Raw genomic sequence first — 21,316 nt, 5'->3', positions numbered from 1 at the left:
GGGTCGGGCCGAAAGTTTGAGATATTTTTTCAGATAAAAAAAAGTTCGGAATAGAATTAGAACTTAACCCAAAGTTTTGAGGTTTATTTTAGGGAACTAGGCCGCAAAAGATTTGTCCCGATTTGTCCGCCTTTTCTTGACGAGCGACATTGAATAAGAGCCTAAAACCCTGAAGTCCACTTTTAAGTCTCTTGGGGTCGCCCGCGCACGCAAATAAAACAGAGGACTTAGAATGACGAGCGGCGGCAACCGTCCCGGCGTCGATGGCCACGACAGCGGCGGCCGTGGTGGCGGCGGCGGTGGCGACCGGTGGAGGGCGGAGGAGGCCATCGGCGGCAACCGAGAAGCGCTGGAGGCTCTCAGAGAGCTCATCACCTTCCCTCTCCTCTACTCCCGCGAAGCTCGGCGGCTCGGCCTCAAGGTGTTGCTCGCTCCCTCGCTACGTTCCTTTACCCGTAGAAACCTCCTATAGCTGCAACCCGAGAATATCCCGTTTCGGATTTTTGACCTGACCGCGTTTCGCGACGCTTCTCGCAGTGGCCGCGAGGCTTGCTTCTGTACGGACCGCCGGGCACTGGCAAGGTACTCGATCGACAATGCCCTGTCACCTGTAATATAGAGCAATTTGTTTCCTTTTCATTTTCGTGGAGCGCCTCTCAGTCGTCGTAGGGGGCGTGGTTGGTTTTCTTCTATCGCGTCGGAGTGGTTTTCATTTGGGTTCATATCTACCTTGCTAGACAAGCTTGGTCCGTGCGGTTGTGCGAGAATGTTCCGCGCAATTGACCATTATCAGGTACTTTCAATGTAATTATGTATCATGCATTCGCTTTTCTCGGGGAAGCTATTCATGTTCAGACCATAAGACAATCTGGAAAGCTGCGAAAACAAAAGGCGTTCACTTTTCAACTAATTGCTGTTGGTAGATACAAATTAGGCTCTTTACTCTGTAATCTGCGGGGCTTGCTTTAGACGCAAGGTATTGCTTGCAACTAAATTCTCTTGGTCTGTACTGCAGTCCGCACGCTGTTCACAGAGCTCATGCTGGAGAAAGCGAGAGTGTTCTGCGAGAATCTTTTTCTGAAGCATCTGCTATTGCAAGGTCGGGCAAGCCATCGGTAATCTTCATAGATGAAATAGATGTGCTTTGCCCTCATCGTAATTCTAGGTAAGATTCCCGAGAATCTCCTACTCAGCAATCAATTATTGGCTTTGGGAAGCATTTTGCTATGGAGAAACCTAAAGTCGCATCATTTTAATACGAGAAATGTGGAAAACAGGAGAATACGATATAAGCAGCATTAGGATTTTCTTAGTCAGTAGTAGGCATCACTCGGAAATTAGTAGCGGTGTGCACGAGAACCTGTGTAACCAGCGTACCCTCCAGAACCGGCATGGCTGGGTATGTCCTAGGCTGGGTATCAAAGCTAGGTTCCAGGTTCCAAAATTTTGGAATTGGTGAGTACAAGGTAGGTTTTTATGGTTTGGGTTCATACTACCCTGCACCCTATAACTTGTTCAGAGTACCCAATATGATGTTACTTAAGAAAATATATGTAATCTTAATAAAAGCAGCTAGCAGAACAATGACATTTCAGACCATTATCAGTTTTATGCTGAATTGCAATTTCTCCTGTTTGTTTCCCTCATTTTTGCTATTACTTTACCATAAAGATTACTTGGCAATATTCAGTTTAATTCAGTTATTTTTTAAAGTGCAGAAGAGAGCAAGATGTCCGTTTGACTTCTCAATTATGTACCCTGATGGATTCTATTCAGCCACTATCAGAATCATTGCCACAAGTAGTTGTTGTTGCATCCACTAACAGGTTAAATCTTCACATATGGACTAGGGCTTATTGTTGTATGAGATATTAGGGTATTGTTTAATAATGAGATTATATTAGATTTCATCCTTCTGATAATTAGTCTGGCCCCTTGTGGCATGCCTCCTTAAACTTAATACCTTAAGCTTGTAGATTATTATATTATGAAGACTATAAATGAGAAGCCATATTTCATTCGTTCTGCTGTTCCTTCTTAGTGTGAAACTTTTTATCCCTGCTTTTGAGAAGAATTTCAGTGATTCACATTGGTTGGTGAGAGCCAATAACCCTAATCTGTATTGCTTCAGTTTTTTCTAAGAATGGAAAATCACAACTAGATGGCTATTTTGATGACGTTCGCTAAGTACATTTTCTCCATTTGCTTTGGTCGTTTGTTCTCTTCGTTCAGTACTTTGTTTCTGTATTTGCAGAGTGGATGCAATTGACCCTGCACTTAGAAGGTATGGACGCTTTGATGTTGAAATAGAAGTTACAACACCCAATGAAGAAGAGCGCTTTCAAGTTCTCCAGGTATCATAGAAATTATTGTGTTAATAGGCTGTTTCCAAGATCACACTGGATACATCTGCCAATCTTATTGAGGCTGCACAGATTTTTGAAACCTGAAAGCTGTGAATTTGAGTTAGTTGAATGTTAGGTTTACTCAAAGTGGATATAACAGTTTGACTCCTTGTTTCTTGATTGTCAGCTTTACACAAAAAAAGTTCCTTTGGATCCTACTGTTGACTTGAGATCCGTCGCTATAATGTGCAATGGATATGTTGGAGCTGATTTAGAAGCTTTATGCCGTGAGGCAACTGCTTTTGCTCTTAAAAGGTTTTCAGATATAGAGCAGGTTTTGGTTACAATGGAAGATTGGGACTATGCTAGATCTATTGTTGGCCCAAGTATAACAAGAGGTGTTACCGTGGAAATTCCTAAGGTATCATGGGATGATATAGGAGGATATAAGGAATTGAAGGTCAGTGAACTCATTCTTATGTGCTCAGGCCTTGGTCGTCCATTTTTTGACTTTTGTACCTTCTTAACTTTGATCAGAGGAAGATTCAGCGAGCTGTTGAGTGGCCTATCAAACATTCGGCTGCTTTTTCGAGGCTGGGAATATCACCAATACGTGGAGTACTTCTGCATGGACCTCCAGGGTGCTCAAAAACTACTCTGGCGAAAGCCGCTGCTCATGCTACCCAAGCTTCTTTTTTTTCCTTAAGGTTTGATGTCAACAACTCCCTGAACAACTATATATTCTCTGAGACTTTAAGGAGAGGGGGAATGCCATGTTTGTAATTCCATCCTTCACCCTAGGCAATAAAACAAAGTTCCACTCTCCACTAGATCCAATGGCTTGTTGTTTCACAAGTCTGGAGGGGTAACTTTACTTTATGCCAGGATGGCAAAGAAAGGTGGAATATGAAACTCTGTGAAATGGGCTCGGAGAATTGAACAGCTGTTGCATCCAGTATGAGCAAACCTACCCTCAGACAAGATATTTTGTTCATGTGAACAAACTGTTTGTGGCTTTTATTTTATATGAATGATGACTGAAAAGTAATTAAATCTGTGGGTGGATCAATTTCTTGCATTGTCTTAAAAAAATTGCTACTAATTAAGTTGGTGCTTATGCAACATAGTCAATCACACTACAAATTATAATCGTTGGATCTTCAATCTGAGTTAAAGACCAAAGTCTTAGAAGGACTTGTATTAAAGATTCAGCATCTTTCTTAACTTACTCCTTTATTAATTGATTCCGCAGTGGAGCTTGAATTTGGCCATATGCTGTCTCTAATTTGTAGTGAAGATAAGAGTATGAGGCCTGATCATCTAAGAAGTTGCTGATGGAATTAATTTCTTTAGCCATTGAAAGAAGGAAGTTGCAATAGTGTGATAATAAGCGTACTTTCCAGTTATATCATTTTGAAATAGATTCCAACTCTACGACACTATTCATTTTAGCTAAGCATGATGACTACATCAGAATCTGGTTGTTAGAAAAACCAAGATTCAGTGCTGTTGACAAATCGAAGTTGCGACCCTATAAAGTATCTCCTGTTTATAATAGCCAAAAGTTAAGAGGATGTAACCAGCCTTAATGTTCCACTTTTCCTTATCTGATTTTCTGATGTGATTATCACATTCCTTTATCTTGAGAATTTGCAAACTTTATATTTCAGCGGAGCGGAATTATATTCAATGTATGTCGGAGAGGGGGAAGCCTTATTGAGGAATACCTTTAGAAGAGCTCGTCTTGCGGCACCAAGCATCATATTTTTTGATGAGGCTGATGTTGTGGCAGGCAAGCGGTGAGTTTATTGAGGGCTGTGTAACATCATTCTTGGGGTGTTCCATGCAAGCTATGGTGCTGTCATATTGTTCTGTTCAGATATAGTTGTTGACAAGGAAGATTTTCTTTGAGTATATTGTGGAAGAAGTCATCTTTTCTTAGAAAGCATGTGTATTTGTCACTGGTATTGAAGTACAATGAACACATTGTCATTTTGGTTGATGTAATGAACATTGAGGAATGAGTGTAGGGTGCTTCTTCAATGTGTTGTGCGAAAGATACCCTCGTATCTTTTCTCGTTTCATTTGTTGGGTGAACCTCCTACTATGTGAAAAGTTATTAATGTTTGTGGACTTCCTGGTTATTTTTCTTCTCCATGATATCTGACTTATCGTTGGACGATAAAGTTGGCAATTGCAAATAAAAGTGGACGTATAATGCGGCTTCTCTATTTTGGTTCACTTGCAGTGCAGGTAAATCAAGCAGCAATGCCATAGTTGGAGAGAGGCTATTATCCACATTGTTGACTGAGATGGACGGTTTAGAACTGGCAAATGTGAGCATTATTGTGTTTGATAAATAGTAAATTAAGATTAGCTTCTATCTCATGCTACCTCAAATGGGCAGGGAATCATTGTGTTAGCTGCTACAAATCGCCCCCATGCAATTGATGCAGCACTTATGCGGCCTGGACGTTTTGATTTGGTAAGGAATGTTACTGCTTCTTGAGCTAGACTTCAGGCTGTAATTCTGTGACCTTCTTCCCGAGTCTGCTGAGTTCTTTGTGGATTTTGTACTCTGTTAAGTGCTTAGTATTGGAACTTCCGATCCACCTTTCTTAAGTCAGTGAGTCCAGATTGGCTTTAGCTTGCTAATAATGCCATGTAATTCCTTAATATTGGCAATTTACTTATTCTCCACATAATTATGGTTCTAATTCTTTATTAACTTTTAGTTTTATTTTTAGTCTTAATAAAATGTTTGTTGAGCTAATTTCAGTTTCAACTTTTGAGTGAACACTCTTTGAAGTATTGTTTAAAACTCAATCTAGCATCTGTTTTTTTTTGGTCGGGAAATCTAGTATCTTAATATGAAAAAAATTTGTTTTCGTGCTTTTATTCTTTTCTGGAAAGATGTTCTTTGACCATTTCCCCCTATATTGGCAACTCTAAATTACCGATAGAGAGTAGTTTTTATTTATTTATCTGCTATTTAGTCTATTATTTGTCCGTTGAAGGAATTGTTGTCTAGTGTAGGAGTGTGTACTATGTGATGGAACAATTTAATTCTTTTTGACTACCCTGTCAAGCTCACGATTACCTTTTCTTGTAAATTTATAGGTGCTCTATGTACCCCCGCCAGATTTGGCGTCTCGCCATGAGATATTGCGCGTGCATACTCGAAACATGAAAATAGGAAATGATGTCGATCTTGGAGATTTAGCAGAACATACTGAGCGGTTCACAGGAGCCGAATTGGAGGGCCTGTGCAGGGAAGCAGGAATGGTCGCTCTAAGAGAAAACATACATGCAACTGCCGTTTATGACCGTCATTTCCGAATCGTTAGGGAGTCCTTGAAGCCAGCATTGTCCGAAGCAGACATTCATTCGTATGAATCGTTTCGAAGGACTCGATAGCTGAAGCCTTGTGACTATACGATCCAAACTGACATGACCTTAATGTCATCCGGTGATGTTTGCTGGATGTGATCCTTGAGTCGATACATTTTAGTAAATTTGTCAAATGTTTTAGTAGATATCCATGGTAAGTTACCAACTTACATTTGAAATTACGAATATCTAGTTGATTAATTAGTTAATTATTTATGCTTGAATTTTCTCGGTGTTTGTCAAAATTTACTGGCATTACTGGTGAAGTTATTGCAAATATTTGAAAAAGGTTACAACATAAAGTCAGAGTCGCCAATCTTATTAATTGGTTGTGTTTATTGACCTACATTTGAATTTTAATAAATTTGTTGACATGATGTTACTGTAAATGTATAATTGGAAAATTATAAACTTACCTTTGAATTTACTGTTTTTAGGTTTTTATGTTACTAGACTTACATTTTTACCGCTGGCTTTTATCTACCATTTCTATTGGGATGAAACTTCTGTAAATATATGACAAACTTTCTAATAACATTAGAATTTAGTTATAATTTTTTTTAGGGACAAGTGCATTGAAAGTCCTAAAACTTGTCATTAAAGTGCAATTGAGTGCTAAAACTTTCAAAAAGTGCAATTAAGTCCTAAAACTTGTCACAAAGTGCAATTGAGTCTTAAAACTTGTCAAGTTAGTCCAATTAAGTTCGTCTTTTTATTGTACTTTTTAAAAAGATTTAGGACTCAATTGCACTTTCGCAACAAGTTTTAGGACTCGATTGCACTTTTTGAAAGTTTTAGGACTTGATTGCACTTTCATGACAAGTTTTAGGACTTGATTGCACTTTTTGAAAGTTTTAGGATTCAACTGCACTTTCGTGATAAGTTTTAAGACTTCTAATGCGCTTATCCCTTTTTTTTTACCTAGGAATTTAGTTTTATTTGGTTGATTAATAACTCGTTAAATTGGCAAATCGTTAAAAAGTTTACGACTAAATTGACAAATCATTAAAATGTTTAACACTAAATTGACAAAATTGAAAAGTTTATGACTAAATTGGTAAGTTGTTAAAATGTTTAGGACTAAATTGACAAAATTGAAAAGTTTAGAACTGAATTAGCTGCCTTACAATAGGTTGAGAAATTTTTGGATAATTTTCTTGGCAATGTGATCGTTGCAAGTATCGATGATTTGCTATACTTAAACACACGAATAAGTTATTTCAAATTTATTAATAACTGCAATATATTAGAAACTAGCTACTTCTTCAACGATAAAATTAATTTTTAATGTGAAAATGTAAGTTTCAATATATGAAGTTAGCGAAAACAAATAAGGGTCAGTATCTTTTAGTATCAAGAAAGTACATATGCACTTGAAATAAACTAAGAAATCTGTCGATCTATTCACTTTCAATAAAAAAAAATGAATTGAGAAAAGAACATTAAACATTAATAAATCACCGTCAACTAATTCGAAGGATTCATCTCGAAGGGTTCTCATTTTTTAGTTTTATTTTTTAAATCTTGCAATCCGCGTACTTTATTTTAAAAAAAAATTTAAACCCTTGAAATTTTCACAATGAGATTAAAGTACGAGTGAAAATAATCCTTTTTAACTTCATTGAAAAGCCTATCGAAACCCTTCAATTTGTGCCTAGTAATTATATTTTCCGAAGCGAAGTATAATAACACCTCTTGCCGACCAGAAGAAAAAATTCGACCAAAAAAAAAAAACCGAAAAAACCTTCGAGTTCATGTAATTTTGCTCCTCGTTAGAGAGAGAGAGAGAGAGAGAGAGACCTATATATTCATCGCCGTTCTTCTAGTTGAACCGACGGCGGCTCCTCCGGCGACGAAGAAGATTGCTCTCTCTGGAATCGATGGCTCAAGGCGTAGAAGGCGACGCAGCTCGACCTCCTCACTTCAATGGCTTGCCCTCCAACGCCAGCGTCGCCAACAACGCCAAACCAAATCCCTTCAATCGGTTCTCTTTTCTCTCCTTCCATCTTTGTTTTTCACCGTGTTCTCTTTGCTAACTAAGTATATTGATGCTCCGAGGCGTTTTGGGTTCTTGGGGATTCAGTGAATAATGTCAGGAGTTTAGGGAAAAAGAGCCCGTGAACTCTCTTAGCTTGTTCTTGGGAGGAAAAAAAAATATAAAACTTGAATGCCCGCCGAATTTTTGATTGGAATGCAGGAGGCAGAAGATCGCGCAGCAGAGGAAGTCTCTGCCGATCGCGTTGGGTACTGTGGCCTTCGGTTGTTGGTTTGTTTGTTTGTTTGTTTCCATGAATCCACCTTAGCTGGGTTGTGGGTTTGCCTGAGTTTTAGTTGATGCTTTCTTTTTTGTCCCCAGTGGAGAGGCGGCTCGTCCAGGAGGTGCGGAACAATGACACTTTGATAATCGTTGGCGAGACGGGAAGTGGAAAAACTACACGTAAGTATCCATGTCGGTATAGCACGTAGGTATTGTCTATGTTACCGCACCGTTCCGTGCAATTGTGTGGCATTTCATCATGGCTGGGTACAAAACATAGTACAATGTGATATATTTGTTTCATGATGTTTCGTCATATCCAAGTGTTGAAAGAATGAGGTTGCACAGTGCAACATATTACCGTAGAGAATCCCATGACATGTATAATTGTGCCTTTTACTATTTCCTTTTTCCTCCTTAAGGGAGCTGTTATATTGTTGGCATTTTTTTTCCAGAGATACCACAGTTTCTATTCAACGTTGGGTTCTGTCGCGATGGGAAGATTATTGGGATTACTCAACCGCGGCGTGTGGCAGCTGTTACTGTTGCCAGAAGAGTGGCAGAGGAATCTGGGGTTGAGTTAGGCCAAAGGGTCGGGTATTCTATCAGATTTGATGACATGACATCCGGTTCAACAAGAATCAAGTACATGACGGATGGTTTGCTTCTAAGGTTAAGTTTCTGCCATTATCTTTTCCTGACTTGTGTAATATGTTCAGTCAGTTTCATGACATCTGCTTGTGATAGGATCATCCTGACTTCCAATTGGGGCACCAAAGTTTGTTTGTGTCCAGTTTGTTATCTGTGAAGATTGAAGATTCCTGTAAGATTCAGTAGTTGGGTGCATCGGTATTTTACAGTGGGCTAACTTGCCCGTTGAGTCGAATCATTTTTACCGAATTCATTTTGTAATCTAGATGTGATTGTAAAAAGGAGACTTACTGGTCTTATTTCCTTAGATCTATAGGTGGAGCAAGATCTACTAACTAGCTGGAATTATTTTAGACATCTTGCTAATTGGGCTGAAGCTTTAGTTCTTATTTTTGAGATTTTCAAGGGAAGTTTGAACCAGTAGAAGTTTCATACTTCCAATTACAGTATATGGAAAAATCATGTGAAACTTGTATTCTGCTAAATTAGCAACTTATGTTTATTCCAATCTTTGCCTGTGGATCTGATACTACTCTTCTACAGGGAAGCACTGTTGGATCCGTATCTTTCTAGGTACTCCGTGCTTATTGTGGATGAAGCTCATGAAAGAACAGTCCACACTGATGTGCTGTTGGGCTTGTTGAAAGATGTTCAGAATAAAAGGTCTGCATCTGCCAATGATTGTCTAAATACCGAAAATAAGCAGTTGAACAATGGCATGGCCCTGGACAAAGGGCAAGGTGTTTGGTCCAGTACTTCGAAACAATGCCAAAGCAGACGATTGTCTACATTGAAGTTGATTATTATGTCTGCTAGCTTAGACGCACGTGTCTTCTCTGAGTACTTTGGTGGTGCAAGAGCCGTCCATGTCCAGGGGCGGCAATTTCCTGTGGATACACTATATACTCTTCATCCTCAACCAGATTATTTAGATGCAACCCTGATTACCATATTCCAGGTTGTTTTTTAGTCCTTATTTGCTTAGGCCTTCTATGTCTTTATAAAAAGGAATTACAACCTATTCTAGGAAGTTAATGTTTTGGTTCACAGTTGATGTGTCATTGCTCTAACTTTTAATGTGGTAGTTTTGGTGCTTTGTTGTTCGATGTTGTGCTGTAGGTATGACTGCAATGAATGTTTGCTAAACAGCAACTTTGTTGTGGTGTCTATAAAATGCTGTATTGATTGTGTAACTCTCTTTTTATATTGAGGTTTAAAAACATAGAACTTTTATAGATGATTCATAAACTAGAATCTGCAGTAGCACCTCAGGGTTTCTTGTTAATTGGTTTTTTTATTGCTTTAGCTTCCATAGATTTTTACTATTGAAGGCTTGCCAAACATTTAATGCATTGTGGGTTTCCGAAATCACTTCTCGTTTATTTGACTAGGATATGATACATAATTTACCATCTGACCTGATTCATGAAAAGGCGTTTTAAGTTTATCCATGTAGAATGTGGTGCATATATTCACTCAGCGTCATTAATTTAAGTGATGTCTCAATAAAGTTTCCTAATTTGTTTTCTCCTTGGAAATATTGCTATGCGAGCTACTCTTTTGTTTGATCCCAATCAGTTGGCTTGGAATATTTGCATTTGATAAGTACATGTTTTGCATTACTCAGATCCATTTGGAGGAGGGTCCAGGAGATGTCCTTGTATTCTTGACTGGTCAAGAGGAGATTGAATCCGTTGAAAGACTTATTCAGGAGCGACTACGGCAGTTGCCTGACGGCAACCGTAATATGTGGACTGTTTCTATATTTTCGTCTCTTCCCTCTGAGAAACAAATGCGTGTCTTTGCACCCACTCATCCTGGATTTCGTAAGGTGACTATCCAAGATGCTCAATTTTTTGCAATTTTTATATGTGCAGTGCTCCTGTTAAAGTCAGATCCTTTTCTATAAAGTAACGATTTGTATTTTGGATTATGTGGACCTTATTTCCACTTTAATGTTTCTTTTTTTTCTAATAGCAGTCACGTCAATGTTTTTCATTAACGTTACGTGAGGCCTGACTGCCCATACATCTTTCTTGTCATCTATTCTTGTCTTGGTATGGTGAAGCATGAGAGAATAGTAGATATTTATGCCCATTTACTTCACTTGTAGGACAAGCAATAACAAAGTATTCTTTGTGATATTTCTCAGCTTTTCTTATCCTCAGTATCTTCACATATTGACATATATAGACTGCCCGCAAGACTCGTTTGTGCTGTTGACAGTGGGTTTCTAACATTAATAAACTCTTTGAATCTGGTTGTTGGTGGTGGTTCTATTGTGATAGCATAACATTTTGTGGTCAAGATGATTAATCTCATTACCTTCAGACAATCTATTTGGATTTATGAACTGTTGATATATCATATTTATATTCCTCTCAGTTTGTTGTTTATTTGCTAATGTTGCTTAGATACGGCGACGTCATTGTCATTAGGTAAGCTAAAATAATTTTGTGAACATTTATTTTGGTAGTGATTATTACTAATATAATTGGACTCTTTCAGGTCATATTGGCCACTAATATAGCCGAGACATCAGTGACAATACCTGGGATAAAGTATGTTGTAGACCCTGGATTTGTGAAAGCACGGTCATATGATCCGGCTAAAGGCATGGAATCATTAATTGTCATACCAACTTCCAAGGCTCAGGCTCTTCAAAGAAGGTAGTCTGCACTCATCATACTCTGATCTATACTTTTGTAGTGTGATCACATTTCAAATACAGTCAAAAGAAGAAATAGGGGAAGGGATACCATTTAGATGCACAGGTATTGAAGTCCCAATGTGATGCCATACAAATTTTTTTGACTAAAAACGAACACTATCTTCTGCCCTAAAATGCAAACATATGGATGGCAGACAGGTCTCTTGTCATTCCCTTGTGGATGCATACTTTGAGACAGTGCGAATGTTCAGAAATTGGGGTATATGTCCTTTAATTTACCTTTAACTTTTTAAAGATAGGTATCTTTTGGCATGAAAGGGGGTTTTGTTGGCCACGCGTGGACTTTTTGAATCAAATTCATCTCTTTTGCCTTCTCTTTTCTTGTAATTGAAGATTTGGATCGTACTGAGGAGTTGAATTTGCATTCAATGTTTGCTTGGTCACTTCTTTTTTTTTTTTTTAAAAGTAAAACATGATAACATGGAGTTATTTTATCAATTCTGCGCATCTTGGATCTTGCGTGTATTCAACCTTTCATTTTGGATCTTGCTACTGCAGTGGACGAGCAGGGCGTGAAGGACCTGGGAAGTGTTTTCGTCTCTACCCAGAAAGTGAATTTGAGAAACTTGAGGATTCGACAAAGCCCGAGATTAAGAGATGCAATCTTTCCAATGTTGTTTTGCAACTGAAGGCTTTGGGTGTGGATGATGTTATTGGGTTTGACTTTATAGAAAAACCACCAAGGTTATTCCCTGAGAGATCTCATTGCTTTATCATTTACTCTCTTGTGCATACTTAAGTGTGTATACTAGGCTGTGGACATGTCATCTTTCTTAAGCCTTGATTAGTGTGATTTGATCTAGTTTTGTTGGATTCATCTATATTAATGATTTAATTTGGCTATTAAATCGTCCTTTGAAAATTATCCTTCATTTCGCATCACCCTGTCTCTTTTGTACCAAAAAATTTTCTATTTCACCTTCATTTTCACCATTTCTCTGATGGAAAAATTTGGAAAATTTGGTAATTCATTCTTATGCAACATATGGGTGGACCAGGTTGTCATGCTGTTCCCACATGAATTTGTTATGGTGCTTCTCCTGTATTGACGCTTATTCAGGTCAAATTGGCTGAAAAGTTATGATGAAGTTATGTGACATAAAATGGGTTATGATAGGGCATCCTTACATTACCTACTACTCTCTGTATTTGTTGCTGGGTAATGACACCCGTAAGCTTTTGATCAGGGCAGCTATTGTGAAATCGTTGGAGCAGTTATTTTTGCTGGGTGCTCTAACAGAAGACTGTAAACTATCAGATCCATTGGGGCACCAGATGGCTCGGCTTCCCCTAGATCCCATTTATTCAAAGGCACTCATCCAGGCTAGTCAGTTTAACTGCCTGGAAGAAATGTTGATTGCAGTTGCGATGCTTTCAGTGGAATCCATATTTTATGCCCCTCGTGAGAAGTTAGAAGAGGTAAGTTATGAACTAATACTTGTGAGGCCTTTCATCTTGCTTTTCTTCTAGTCGTTTATGCAATGAGTGGATGCACATTATGTAAATTGAATTACTGAAAGGATTAGCTTAAGTATGTTGTAACAAAAATGTGGTTTTATATATATATATATATATATATATATATATATATATATATCTTTTTAGTTGTAATTGTATTCAAGTGTAATGTGCCCGAAAGGTCAAGTATATGCCTGCAGTGCTATCTACAGGATTTGTGAGTTCATGAACATCCAATATCCTTAACTGTGAGTTCAGCTGTGATAATGTCATATTCAAGTCCTTGAGTGGGCAATTGCTTCATTAATTTGCAATAAGCGGAAATTATATTCATAGGCTCTTCCCTCCGTTTTAGTCTTGTTTTGCTGGGTTCTTTTTGAAGCAACCTTCTGGCTGGTTGATATTGGTGAATTTTTCTGCTTGGTTGCACCTCATGGACTTCCATTCCTCTGTATATAACTGGAGAGCTGACTACTTAACTTTGTCGGGCCAGGCAAGAACTGCAATGAAATGCTTTTCAAGTGCAGAGGGTGACCACATCACCTTGATTAATGTATTTCGAGCTGCTGATGAGTTCTTGAAGAAGAGGAAGAGTGGTCAAGGTAAAGAAAAAGACGACAAAGTTCTCAAAAAATGGTGCAAAGAAAATTTTATCAACAGCAGGTCCCTTAGACATGCACGTGACATTCACAGGTTGTCTATGAACTTTTGCATTTTGCCTTTGCTTCTTCATATTTCTTTGGACAAGCATTATTGATCCTCCAACTATGCATTTTGTTTGATGTCGTGCAGACAGATTCAGGGACATGTAGAGCAAATGGGGCTTCAAATTGCTTCCTGTGGCGATGACATGGTTCAGTTTCGGAGATGCCTTGCCGCTTCCTTTTTCCTCAACGCGGCTTTGAAGCAGCCAGAAGGTTCATACAGGTGCTGGGTGTTGATTCGGACCACTTCCTGTTATCTTTAAGATGTTAACATAGATCCAACTTACAATCAATGTCTTCTTTCCAGTTCTGTTATAGACTCCGTTTCCTAACATTACATACATATTTGTTGTGGAAAATAGGGCTTTGGCAAGTGGTCAGGTGGTGCAGATCCATCCTTCTTCTGTACTATTTCGGACAAAACCAGAGTGCATTATCTTCAATGAATTAGTTCAAACTAATCACAAGTACATTCGCAACATAACCAGAATCGATTACTTGTGGCTAACTGAGCTGGCTCCTCAGTATTATAGCATGCCGAGATAGGATCCCCAGGATCAATTTTGACAGGTATGGTGATGGTTGGTGCTATGTGAATGCCATATATTGTATTCGGCCTATCCTTAAATTTAGTGAGTATTCGGTGCTTTCCTTCCTTTTTTACTATATTTTGTTCCTGGTGAAGTGCCTTGGTAAAGAAAAGTACTATAAGATGATGGATTACTTATTTTGTGTGCTTTTCTTGTTTGAGAAACATTTTCTTGGTTGTGCTGTATTTATTTGATTGCTCTAGGCCTTCCTAACTATTGGTCATTATTTGGTTGGAATTATTTATTAGGTATCTGACGTCGTATTAACAGCAGAAGATATGCATCAACAACTTTGCTATTCAATGGGCTGATATCTTTTGGCCAAAAAAAAAGGGCTGGTATCTAGGCTGCATGGTGGGAGCTATGATGGGAATTGGAATGGATTCAGGCTATTTTCAATGATTTATGTCTTATCCACTAAATTATCTGATGGTAATGTACCTGAAAGGTGCAGCGTGTGATGGAAGTATGTGCGGTCTAGTTAACTGGGACTGGCTAAGGAAGGGCACAGCATGTTTTGAAAATCCATGGCTGATTCTTTGGTTTCTCTGCCAAGAACCCTTCTATTTCATGGTCAAAATTTGCCTTAGACGGTGACTTGATTATCAGCAGGCAGTAGACTGAATGGAACCAAAGAGCCCTGTTTTGGTCTTGCCTTCGCATAATTTTTGGTGAAGCCATTCCTTTATCAAGAGGCCATTTTGCCAGATGATGTCTTCAGTAACTCTAGGTCCTTGGTGGAAATGAGTACGTATTTTAACATTTATGGGAACTTGCAGCTTTTAGGCGGGAATTGGAGCATTATGTTCTCATGTGCCGGTTTATTCAAAGGGACAATTACCTTGTGGCACACTTCAACACATTGTATCGACAGGTTTAGATGGGGACTTTGGCAGTAGCTGAAAATCAAGCTGGGCGTGATTCTGAAGTCTGAGGCTAGTCAGTTGTATCAGTGTGTGTTTATACTTGGTTCAAAACTAGAGAAGTTATTTATAGCAAACAAGTGTATGTGGATTCACCTCCAGCTTTCATAATTTACGATATACAAGGCCCGGTTTGTTATTTTTCTTCTTTTGCACTTCCATTTGATGCAGTGATTTGCAGAGCGTCCCATTCGAATCGAAAGGCTCGGGAGAGTTATTTGCATGGACTGTGGAATGTTTGGGTAAGGTTGACGGTAGGTACTGATTCCGAGTGCCTTTTCATCTTAGCTGTATAATGTGGAGAAGATTATGGAGAACAGGGCATGTCCACTGTCTAGCCAAAGCACCATTGATTATCATTTAAAGTCACCTTACCAGAAACTCGCTGGGACTGGCAGAAGGTTGAAAAGGACCAGCCTTGTCCTGTATTATGGTATGTGCCATTTGTGTTGACCACATGTTTTTTGGGTGTCTGGATATGCTGTCTTAATGTTTTGACGCAAGAAGTTGGTCGGGCGTTATATCGCCTGCTCAGTCCGAATCCTGTTCAGATCCACATTTATGTGGAACTTCTCCAATAGTTGCGAGGATCATGAAAGTACTTTGCCTATTGGGGTATAGTGAAAGAGAAACTGTGTTCTTTCGCGCTCGCGGCGCGGCATCTCTTCAAGCTCACAAATTCTCGAGTCAAAATGAAGTCTCGTCTTGTGAGGGCTCGATGTTCGACTACCAAAGGAAGATAGTTCACTTCACTTCCCTTGTTTTTACATGCTCGTTTCTGGACCCTAAATAGTTTGAGAGATTGAGTCCTTGATTTGGATGACACAAATTTTGCCATTCGAATCGCGACGTGTCCCGTTCAGATTAATCCCGAGAGTCGTACTAGTCACATTCTCATGCATATAGGAAAAATCGGTTCGCCTGATCGTGTGGGTATGTGGTGCCTATCCGATAGATATATACACCATATTCTTCCTAAATGTTGTATAACTTTCGGAACTCTCGCTCAAGTCTGATTGAATTATGTTTTACCTTTTGTACGCTCGAGGCATGCTCGATCATTGGATACTCGTTTCACTCGACCTTGAGCTTTAAAGACTAGCATAAAGTCGTTTAATATAGGTTTATCCTCCAGCGAAAATGTAATTAGTTAGTTCTATTGGCCCATCTCCATTGATTTGATCAACTAAGATTGGCTATTTACGCTCAATTTGGGTTTGATTTAACGTAAATTAGTCTATAGGGCGAGTCTTAAAATGTTTAATTATCGACTAGGCTTGTGGAAAATCTCGATTTAATTCCCTTTTTCGTGACAATCACTAGTCCTTTTGGAGTCTCCTAAGTTTTACGTGGATGTTCTTGATGGCTAGCCGGGAGGGAAGTATCAAAGTTGATCCATGCTGTATAAATCCGGTTCAGCAGTAACGGCCTTGTTCAAATGGAAAAACATATACAACTCGATTCAGACATCTTGATAGCGGGTTTGAGATACCATAACAACGGCGGGAAAAAAGATTAGTCGCCGATACCGATTGCTCCTTAATGAAAAGCGGGCCGTATAGGGTGGCGGATTCCCTGGTCAGCATTGACGTACAACGGTCGTCGGCATCGGCGTGGGCTGGCTCCCCATTTTCTTCACTTTGACCAAGTGTTGTAAAATTCCGTTTAATGTGAGTTTGTTTTTATGACAAATGTGACCAAATAGAAGAAGAAGAAGCCAAATTAGAACGAGGCAAATGGAGATCTCATCATAGGGTCCAGCTTAAATCTCCCCATTTCTTGATTTCGACATGCGTATTGTCTTGCTGTGATGATATACTTGGAAAAGACAAGGAAAAACCGTACCCAATATAATTTCACCTAAATATAAAAATATTGTCCAACTAAACTCAATTTTACGATATTGAATCGATTACGTTTCCAAAAAGTGATGAGATTGACCCAAAGCAAAAATTTCATGTATATCAAAAACATACTCATTTTCTCCCACGATCACTTTCGTATCCCTATTTTCAAAATCGCATCTTTAAACCCAAACTTTGGCTCTACGTACCACTTTGCACACCGACACCAATTACTATTTTCATCCATGGTTTTCCTTCGAGAATCGGGAAGAAGAAGAAGAAGAAGAGCGGCGGAGGTGGAATCAGGGTCGGAACCGGAGATACATATTGCGCGGCCCGACAGAGCCGGTGGTCGAGGGAGGGAGGGGGGGTTGTCGGTCGGGAAGCGGGGTCGGTGGTGGGTCGGTGGGGAGATCGGCGATGGAGGTGCCCGGGTGATGGAGTTTGGAGATTTGTGAAGGGCAGGACAATTGATTTTTATTTTATTTTATCGTGATTGATTCTATCTCTCGTATATTTTAATATTATTTTTCCTCGCGAAAAAAAAAAAGAAAAAAGAGTTTTCTCTCTCCTCTAGCCTTGGTTCTTTCTTTATGTCGTCGCATGCACTTTCAAAACGACGACACCACCACCAACGTAACCTCCGACACGTTCTCCTCCAACCGAAGCCTCGGAGCCGCGACCTTGGACTCTCCATCCGCCGAAACCATGGGAAACTCCCTCGCGTGCTTCTCTCCCAAGATCGCCGCGAAGTCCTCCGGCACCGCGAGCCCGCCCCGCTCGCCTCCGCCGGCCCCGTCGTCGTCGTCGTCAACCGCCGGGAGAGCCGCCTCGTCGCTGCCCGGCTCGGCCTCGAGCAGGAAGAATAAGAAGAAGATGGAGGCGGCGGCGGCGGCGGCAGCAGCGGAGACCTACAGCGACGCCCTGATCCGCGAGCAGGCGATCGCGGCGGTCATGCTCCTGAAGCAGTACCGGAGCGGCAGCGGCGGCGGCGGGAACGACGACGGCGATTCTCTTCGCTTGTTCAATCGGTCCACGAGCACTTCGGCTCTGTTTCCCTCTGTTCCGGGGAAGGGTGGTGTCAAGCAGAGTGTCGCCAGGAGCTCCACCTCACGGAGGCGGTCGTGCAGCGACTTCCCTCTCCCGGCGCTGCCGCAAATTCTGGCTGATGAGGTACGATCGAGGGACGACGCTATAACTCCCCCTAGAAACGTTCGTGTCTCCTTGCGTGCGATTTTTACCTGATACTTCGCTCGGGAGGTGTAGATGTAGGTGTTGCCTAGAATCGATCACGTTAACTCAGTGCGTAGTTACTTGCTCCGCAACGCTTGTTTCAAAGATTTGTTCTCTGTTTCCATTAACGTGGAGTCTCAGAGATCGGTTTCTTCTTCTTCTTCTTCTTTGGAATTTCTCAATTCCTGCTGGCTTTTCCTTGCATGCTCGGCCAATCTTGCGTTGCGGGTCAACATTTTGATGCTTTCCATAGAGCGGACAAAGGAGGACTGTAGAGATAACGACTTTTGGCAATAGAAAATGTCTCTTTCCAGTTCTGTTTTCCCCTGGACCTTTCTGCTTGAACGAATCCGCGCGCTTAGTCACGCTGAAACAGACATCCCACATCTTAATTTCTATATGCACCGTTACATAATTGCGGTTTCAGTCACTGTTGAGCATGTGAGCAGTATTAACTTGACCAGAAGAGACAGAGATGGGTGGGTTCATTCCTATTCAAGTCCTCTTCCAGTCTTTTAATATGATGTAATCTAGTAACTTCTTCTATTTGGCATAGGCAGGCATGCGTCCATTGATCAAAATTGCGACCTGGGTCTTTTCCGTCTTGGTAACTCTGAATGATTTAGCATAAGAATCGGCTTATAAATGGGTTAACTAAGCGCTAACCGTGGGGAGGTTCTCCTCCCTAAAAGCGAGACCGACCCTTGTTCTGGTAACAATATATGGATTGCTGATTGGTGGCTGCAAAAACCATGATGTATAGTTAATCTTTTGTAAGTTTAATGTGCATTAATCAAACATGTGGGAGGATTTAGGGACAGTGGTCCAACTAATGATAACTAATGCTTTTTTTTGGGTTTATCCAGAACCTGTAGCTCCATTGATTAGATACAGCCTCTTAATAAATACGGATTTAAGGCTGGTTTTCTAATGTGACAAGCACATGCAAATGCTTTAATTTATCTCTCATATCCTCTTTTTTTATACAGTGATTTATTTTTATTTATTTCTTAGGCTTTGGAGGCTGTTGGTGTGGAAACCAGCCATTTTGTTCTTGTTCACGGGGGAGGGTATGGCGCATGGTGCTGGTATAAAACGATTACACTCCTACGCCGAGGAGGATTTAAGGTGGATGCAGTCGACTTAATGGGTTCAGGAATTCAATCAACTGATACAAACAACATTAACAGTATGGCAGAATACGTGAAACCATTGATCGACATAATTGACAAGTTAGGAGATGAAGAGAAGGTACTTTCACTCTCTTGATTTATCAATTTGATTAATCTTCTTTCCTCTTTTGTTTGTCATTCATCTTCGGCCAACTGTCATTTGGTTCACTTATTATCCAAAACAAATGCAGGTGATCTTGGTGGGACATGATTTTGGTGGTGCTTGTGTCTCATATCTGATGGAGTTGTATCCTCATAAGATAGCAAAAGCTGTTTTTCTTGCAGCAGCAATGTTGAAGAATGGCCAAAGCGTCCTTGATATGTTCTCTTTACAGGTTAAATTCCTTGGAATGCTTGCTACTTTTACTAGACCCTTGAGAGGAAAGAAATAGAGACAGACAGAAAAAGAAATTGATGAGGATGAGGAATTAGTGGAGACAAGTGACGAAACCCTCACCATCTTTGTAACCCATGAAGACGCCTGTGCAGCACTTTATATCTGAACTTAGTCCCTCTGAATTCAGCATGGGCTTCTCTCGTAGACAAGTTACATAAAACATTAGGGCAACTTACAACAATTTTGATGAGCTGAATCTAGAGGCTCCAAATGACACTCTTATCAAGTTTGAAAAATAATAAATGACGCAGGAGGTTTATCCGTGGCTTGTGCCATCACTGATATTTATCTTTTCTGCAGGAAGGTCCAAGTGATCTGATGCGACAAGCCCAGATATTCTTATATGGAAATGGAAAGGATCAACCTCCGACTGCTATCGATCTGGACAAAGCATTGTTGGAAGACTTGTTATTCAATCAAAGTCCTGCAAAGGTACATACTTAGAGAATGTAAAATACAGTGATGCAAAACAGCCCTACCATGACTCCTGAAATGCTGTTAGACAGAAATCTGTTGCTTTTGAATTCCATTCTACTTCCTAAAAGCCCTTGAAGGGTCATTTATGCGTTGTTACCATAAACAAGGGATATCTTGCCAGTTTTCAGTTCATGAGAATGCAGAGAAAGAATTGCAAAATATCTTCTGCTATTGAACTCTGACACTATCCTGTCTAACATAAATATTCTTTCCTGTCTCAGGATGTTGCATTAGCCTCAGTGTCGATGAGGGCAATACCTTTTGCACCAATCCTGGAAAAACTCACTTTGTCAGATGCAAACTACGGATCTGTTCGTCGATTTTACATAGAAACCCAGGAAGATTATGCTATACCTGCTTCCTTGCAGGAGACCATGATAAAGTCTAATCCTCCTGAAAAGGTTTTCCATCTCAAAGGCTCTGATCATTCTCCATTTTTCTCAAAGCCCCAAGCCCTGCACAGGTTTCTGACAGAGATCTCAAAAAATTCCTGAAAGCAAATCCCAAATTTTCTGGTTACACAAGAAGTCTTCATCTGCGGATGACTAAAACATTTCGATGGAGGAAGGAGCTCCTTATTAGCCAAGGAAGAGGTCCCACTAGCTTCCACGCATCGCATTTGCGTCACATCACATCCTGCTGTTCCATGGTCTTAGGTGTAATGTGGTGAAATGTGGCGTCTTCAGGTCTCCCTGAATGCTTTGATTGTACATTGCATTTGTAAAAACTGAAAATGGTCAAAGCTCCAAGACTTGATCAGTTTCTCCTGAATCAGATCCTCGGCATGTCTGCAAGTGCTTTTAGTTCTGCTCTGTTTTTACAGTCACCAACCCGGCGGACTACAAAATCAACGGAGAGAAAAACAAACGGATAGCCAAATTATTTAACCAATGATCCTTGGTTTACTACATCACAAACTTCTCGCTAGCCTCTTGGAGTTCCGAAGGAAACTTCACGGGTACATTGGTTCGGAGTTAAAGAACTGGAATATAAGTCTACGGGATCGAATCCTCTAATGCAATTTCTTTCTTGTGTATGCTAATCTCTGCTGCTTGTCATGAATGATGTAACTCGTAACCCATTATGACAAAGATAGATGAATAACATTGGCTTCAAATTATCATTTCGGAATCGATGTAGAAAA

General features: G+C 40.0%; 3 protein-coding genes across 5 annotated transcripts; all 3 read left to right on the top strand.

The window, feature by feature from the left end:
• The first annotated feature begins 232 nt into the window (after positions 1-232).
• On the top strand, positions 233-5,959 carry LOC115671898 (cell division control protein 48 homolog B). The gene is made up of 12 exons (XM_030593580.2): positions 233-421; positions 538-582; positions 738-793; positions 1,016-1,165; positions 1,719-1,826; positions 2,255-2,354; positions 2,533-2,805; positions 2,883-3,052; positions 4,016-4,144; positions 4,594-4,681; positions 4,753-4,830; positions 5,466-5,959. The coding sequence occupies exons 1-12, from the start codon at positions 233-235 to the stop codon at positions 5,760-5,762; spliced, it is 1,683 nt and encodes a 560-aa protein (XP_030449440.1). The 3' UTR covers positions 5,763-5,959.
• A 1,556-nt stretch (positions 5,960-7,515) lies between these two features.
• Positions 7,516-15,188, top strand: LOC115671877 (pre-mRNA-splicing factor ATP-dependent RNA helicase DEAH10). Of its 2 annotated transcripts, none has more exons than XM_030593547.2 (13): positions 7,516-7,719; positions 7,933-7,979; positions 8,092-8,172; positions 8,448-8,664; positions 9,187-9,601; positions 10,271-10,474; positions 11,152-11,312; positions 11,873-12,058; positions 12,562-12,793; positions 13,326-13,525; positions 13,625-13,759; positions 13,899-14,106; positions 14,375-15,188. In XM_030593547.2, exons 1-12 carry the CDS (start codon positions 7,616-7,618, stop codon positions 14,080-14,082), a joined length of 2,166 nt encoding a protein of 721 aa, XP_030449407.1. In that variant the 5' UTR covers positions 7,516-7,615; the 3' UTR covers positions 14,083-14,106; positions 14,375-15,188. The 2 variants fall into 2 exon arrangements, with proteins under 2 accessions (XP_030449407.1, XP_056164179.1); XM_056308204.1 differs by having other exon boundaries at positions 7,527-7,719; positions 7,933-8,001.
• A 2,116-nt stretch (positions 15,189-17,304) lies between these two features.
• LOC115676364 (putative methylesterase 11, chloroplastic) lies at positions 17,305-20,966 on the top strand. Of its 2 annotated transcripts, XM_030599290.2 has the most exons (5): positions 17,424-18,066; positions 19,141-19,377; positions 19,490-19,633; positions 19,996-20,127; positions 20,394-20,966. In XM_030599290.2, the coding sequence occupies exons 1-5, from the start codon at positions 17,497-17,499 to the stop codon at positions 20,664-20,666; spliced, it is 1,356 nt and encodes a 451-aa protein (XP_030455150.1). In that variant the 5' UTR covers positions 17,424-17,496; the 3' UTR covers positions 20,667-20,966. The 2 variants fall into 2 exon arrangements, with proteins under 2 accessions (XP_056161580.1, XP_030455150.1); XM_056305605.1 differs by lacking the exon at positions 19,490-19,633 and having other exon boundaries at positions 17,305-18,066.
• Positions 20,967-21,316: the final 350 nt, after the last annotated feature.

This window comes from Syzygium oleosum, unplaced genomic scaffold (assembly GCF_021117445.2).
Source record: "Syzygium oleosum isolate NSW1041296 unplaced genomic scaffold, Sole_v2.1 Sole_v2.02, whole genome shotgun sequence".
Lineage (NCBI taxonomy): Eukaryota > Viridiplantae > Streptophyta > Magnoliopsida > Myrtales > Myrtaceae > Syzygium > Syzygium oleosum.
Note: the sequence above shows the minus strand (reverse complement) of the source record. Positions and strands in the feature narration are given on the sequence as shown.

Excerpts from the sequence above, each read along its gene's own strand:
- LOC115671898 (XM_030593580.2), top strand. The coding sequence starts at position 233 with ATGACGAGCGGCGGCAACCGTCCCGGCGTCGATGGCCACGACAGCGGC. Across the intron at positions 1,827-2,254 it reads GTTGTTGCATCCACTAACAG|AGTGGATGCAATTGACCCTG; the intron begins GTTAAATCTTCA and ends CTGTATTTGCAG. Across the intron at positions 3,053-4,015 it reads GCTTCTTTTTTTTCCTTAAG|CGGAGCGGAATTATATTCAA; the intron begins GTTTGATGTCAA and ends TTTATATTTCAG.
- LOC115671877 (XM_030593547.2), top strand. The coding sequence starts at position 7,616 with ATGGCTCAAGGCGTAGAAGGCGACGCAGCTCGACCTCCTCACTTCAAT. Across the intron at positions 8,173-8,447 it reads GGGAAGTGGAAAAACTACAC|AGATACCACAGTTTCTATTC; the intron begins GTAAGTATCCAT and ends TTTTTTTTCCAG. Across the intron at positions 8,665-9,186 it reads ACGGATGGTTTGCTTCTAAG|GGAAGCACTGTTGGATCCGT; the intron begins GTTAAGTTTCTG and ends ACTCTTCTACAG.
- LOC115676364 (XM_030599290.2), top strand. The coding sequence starts at position 17,497 with ATGCACTTTCAAAACGACGACACCACCACCAACGTAACCTCCGACACG. Across the intron at positions 18,067-19,140 it reads CGCAAATTCTGGCTGATGAG|GCTTTGGAGGCTGTTGGTGT; the intron begins GTACGATCGAGG and ends TTTATTTCTTAG. Across the intron at positions 20,128-20,393 it reads TCAATCAAAGTCCTGCAAAG|GATGTTGCATTAGCCTCAGT; the intron begins GTACATACTTAG and ends TTCCTGTCTCAG.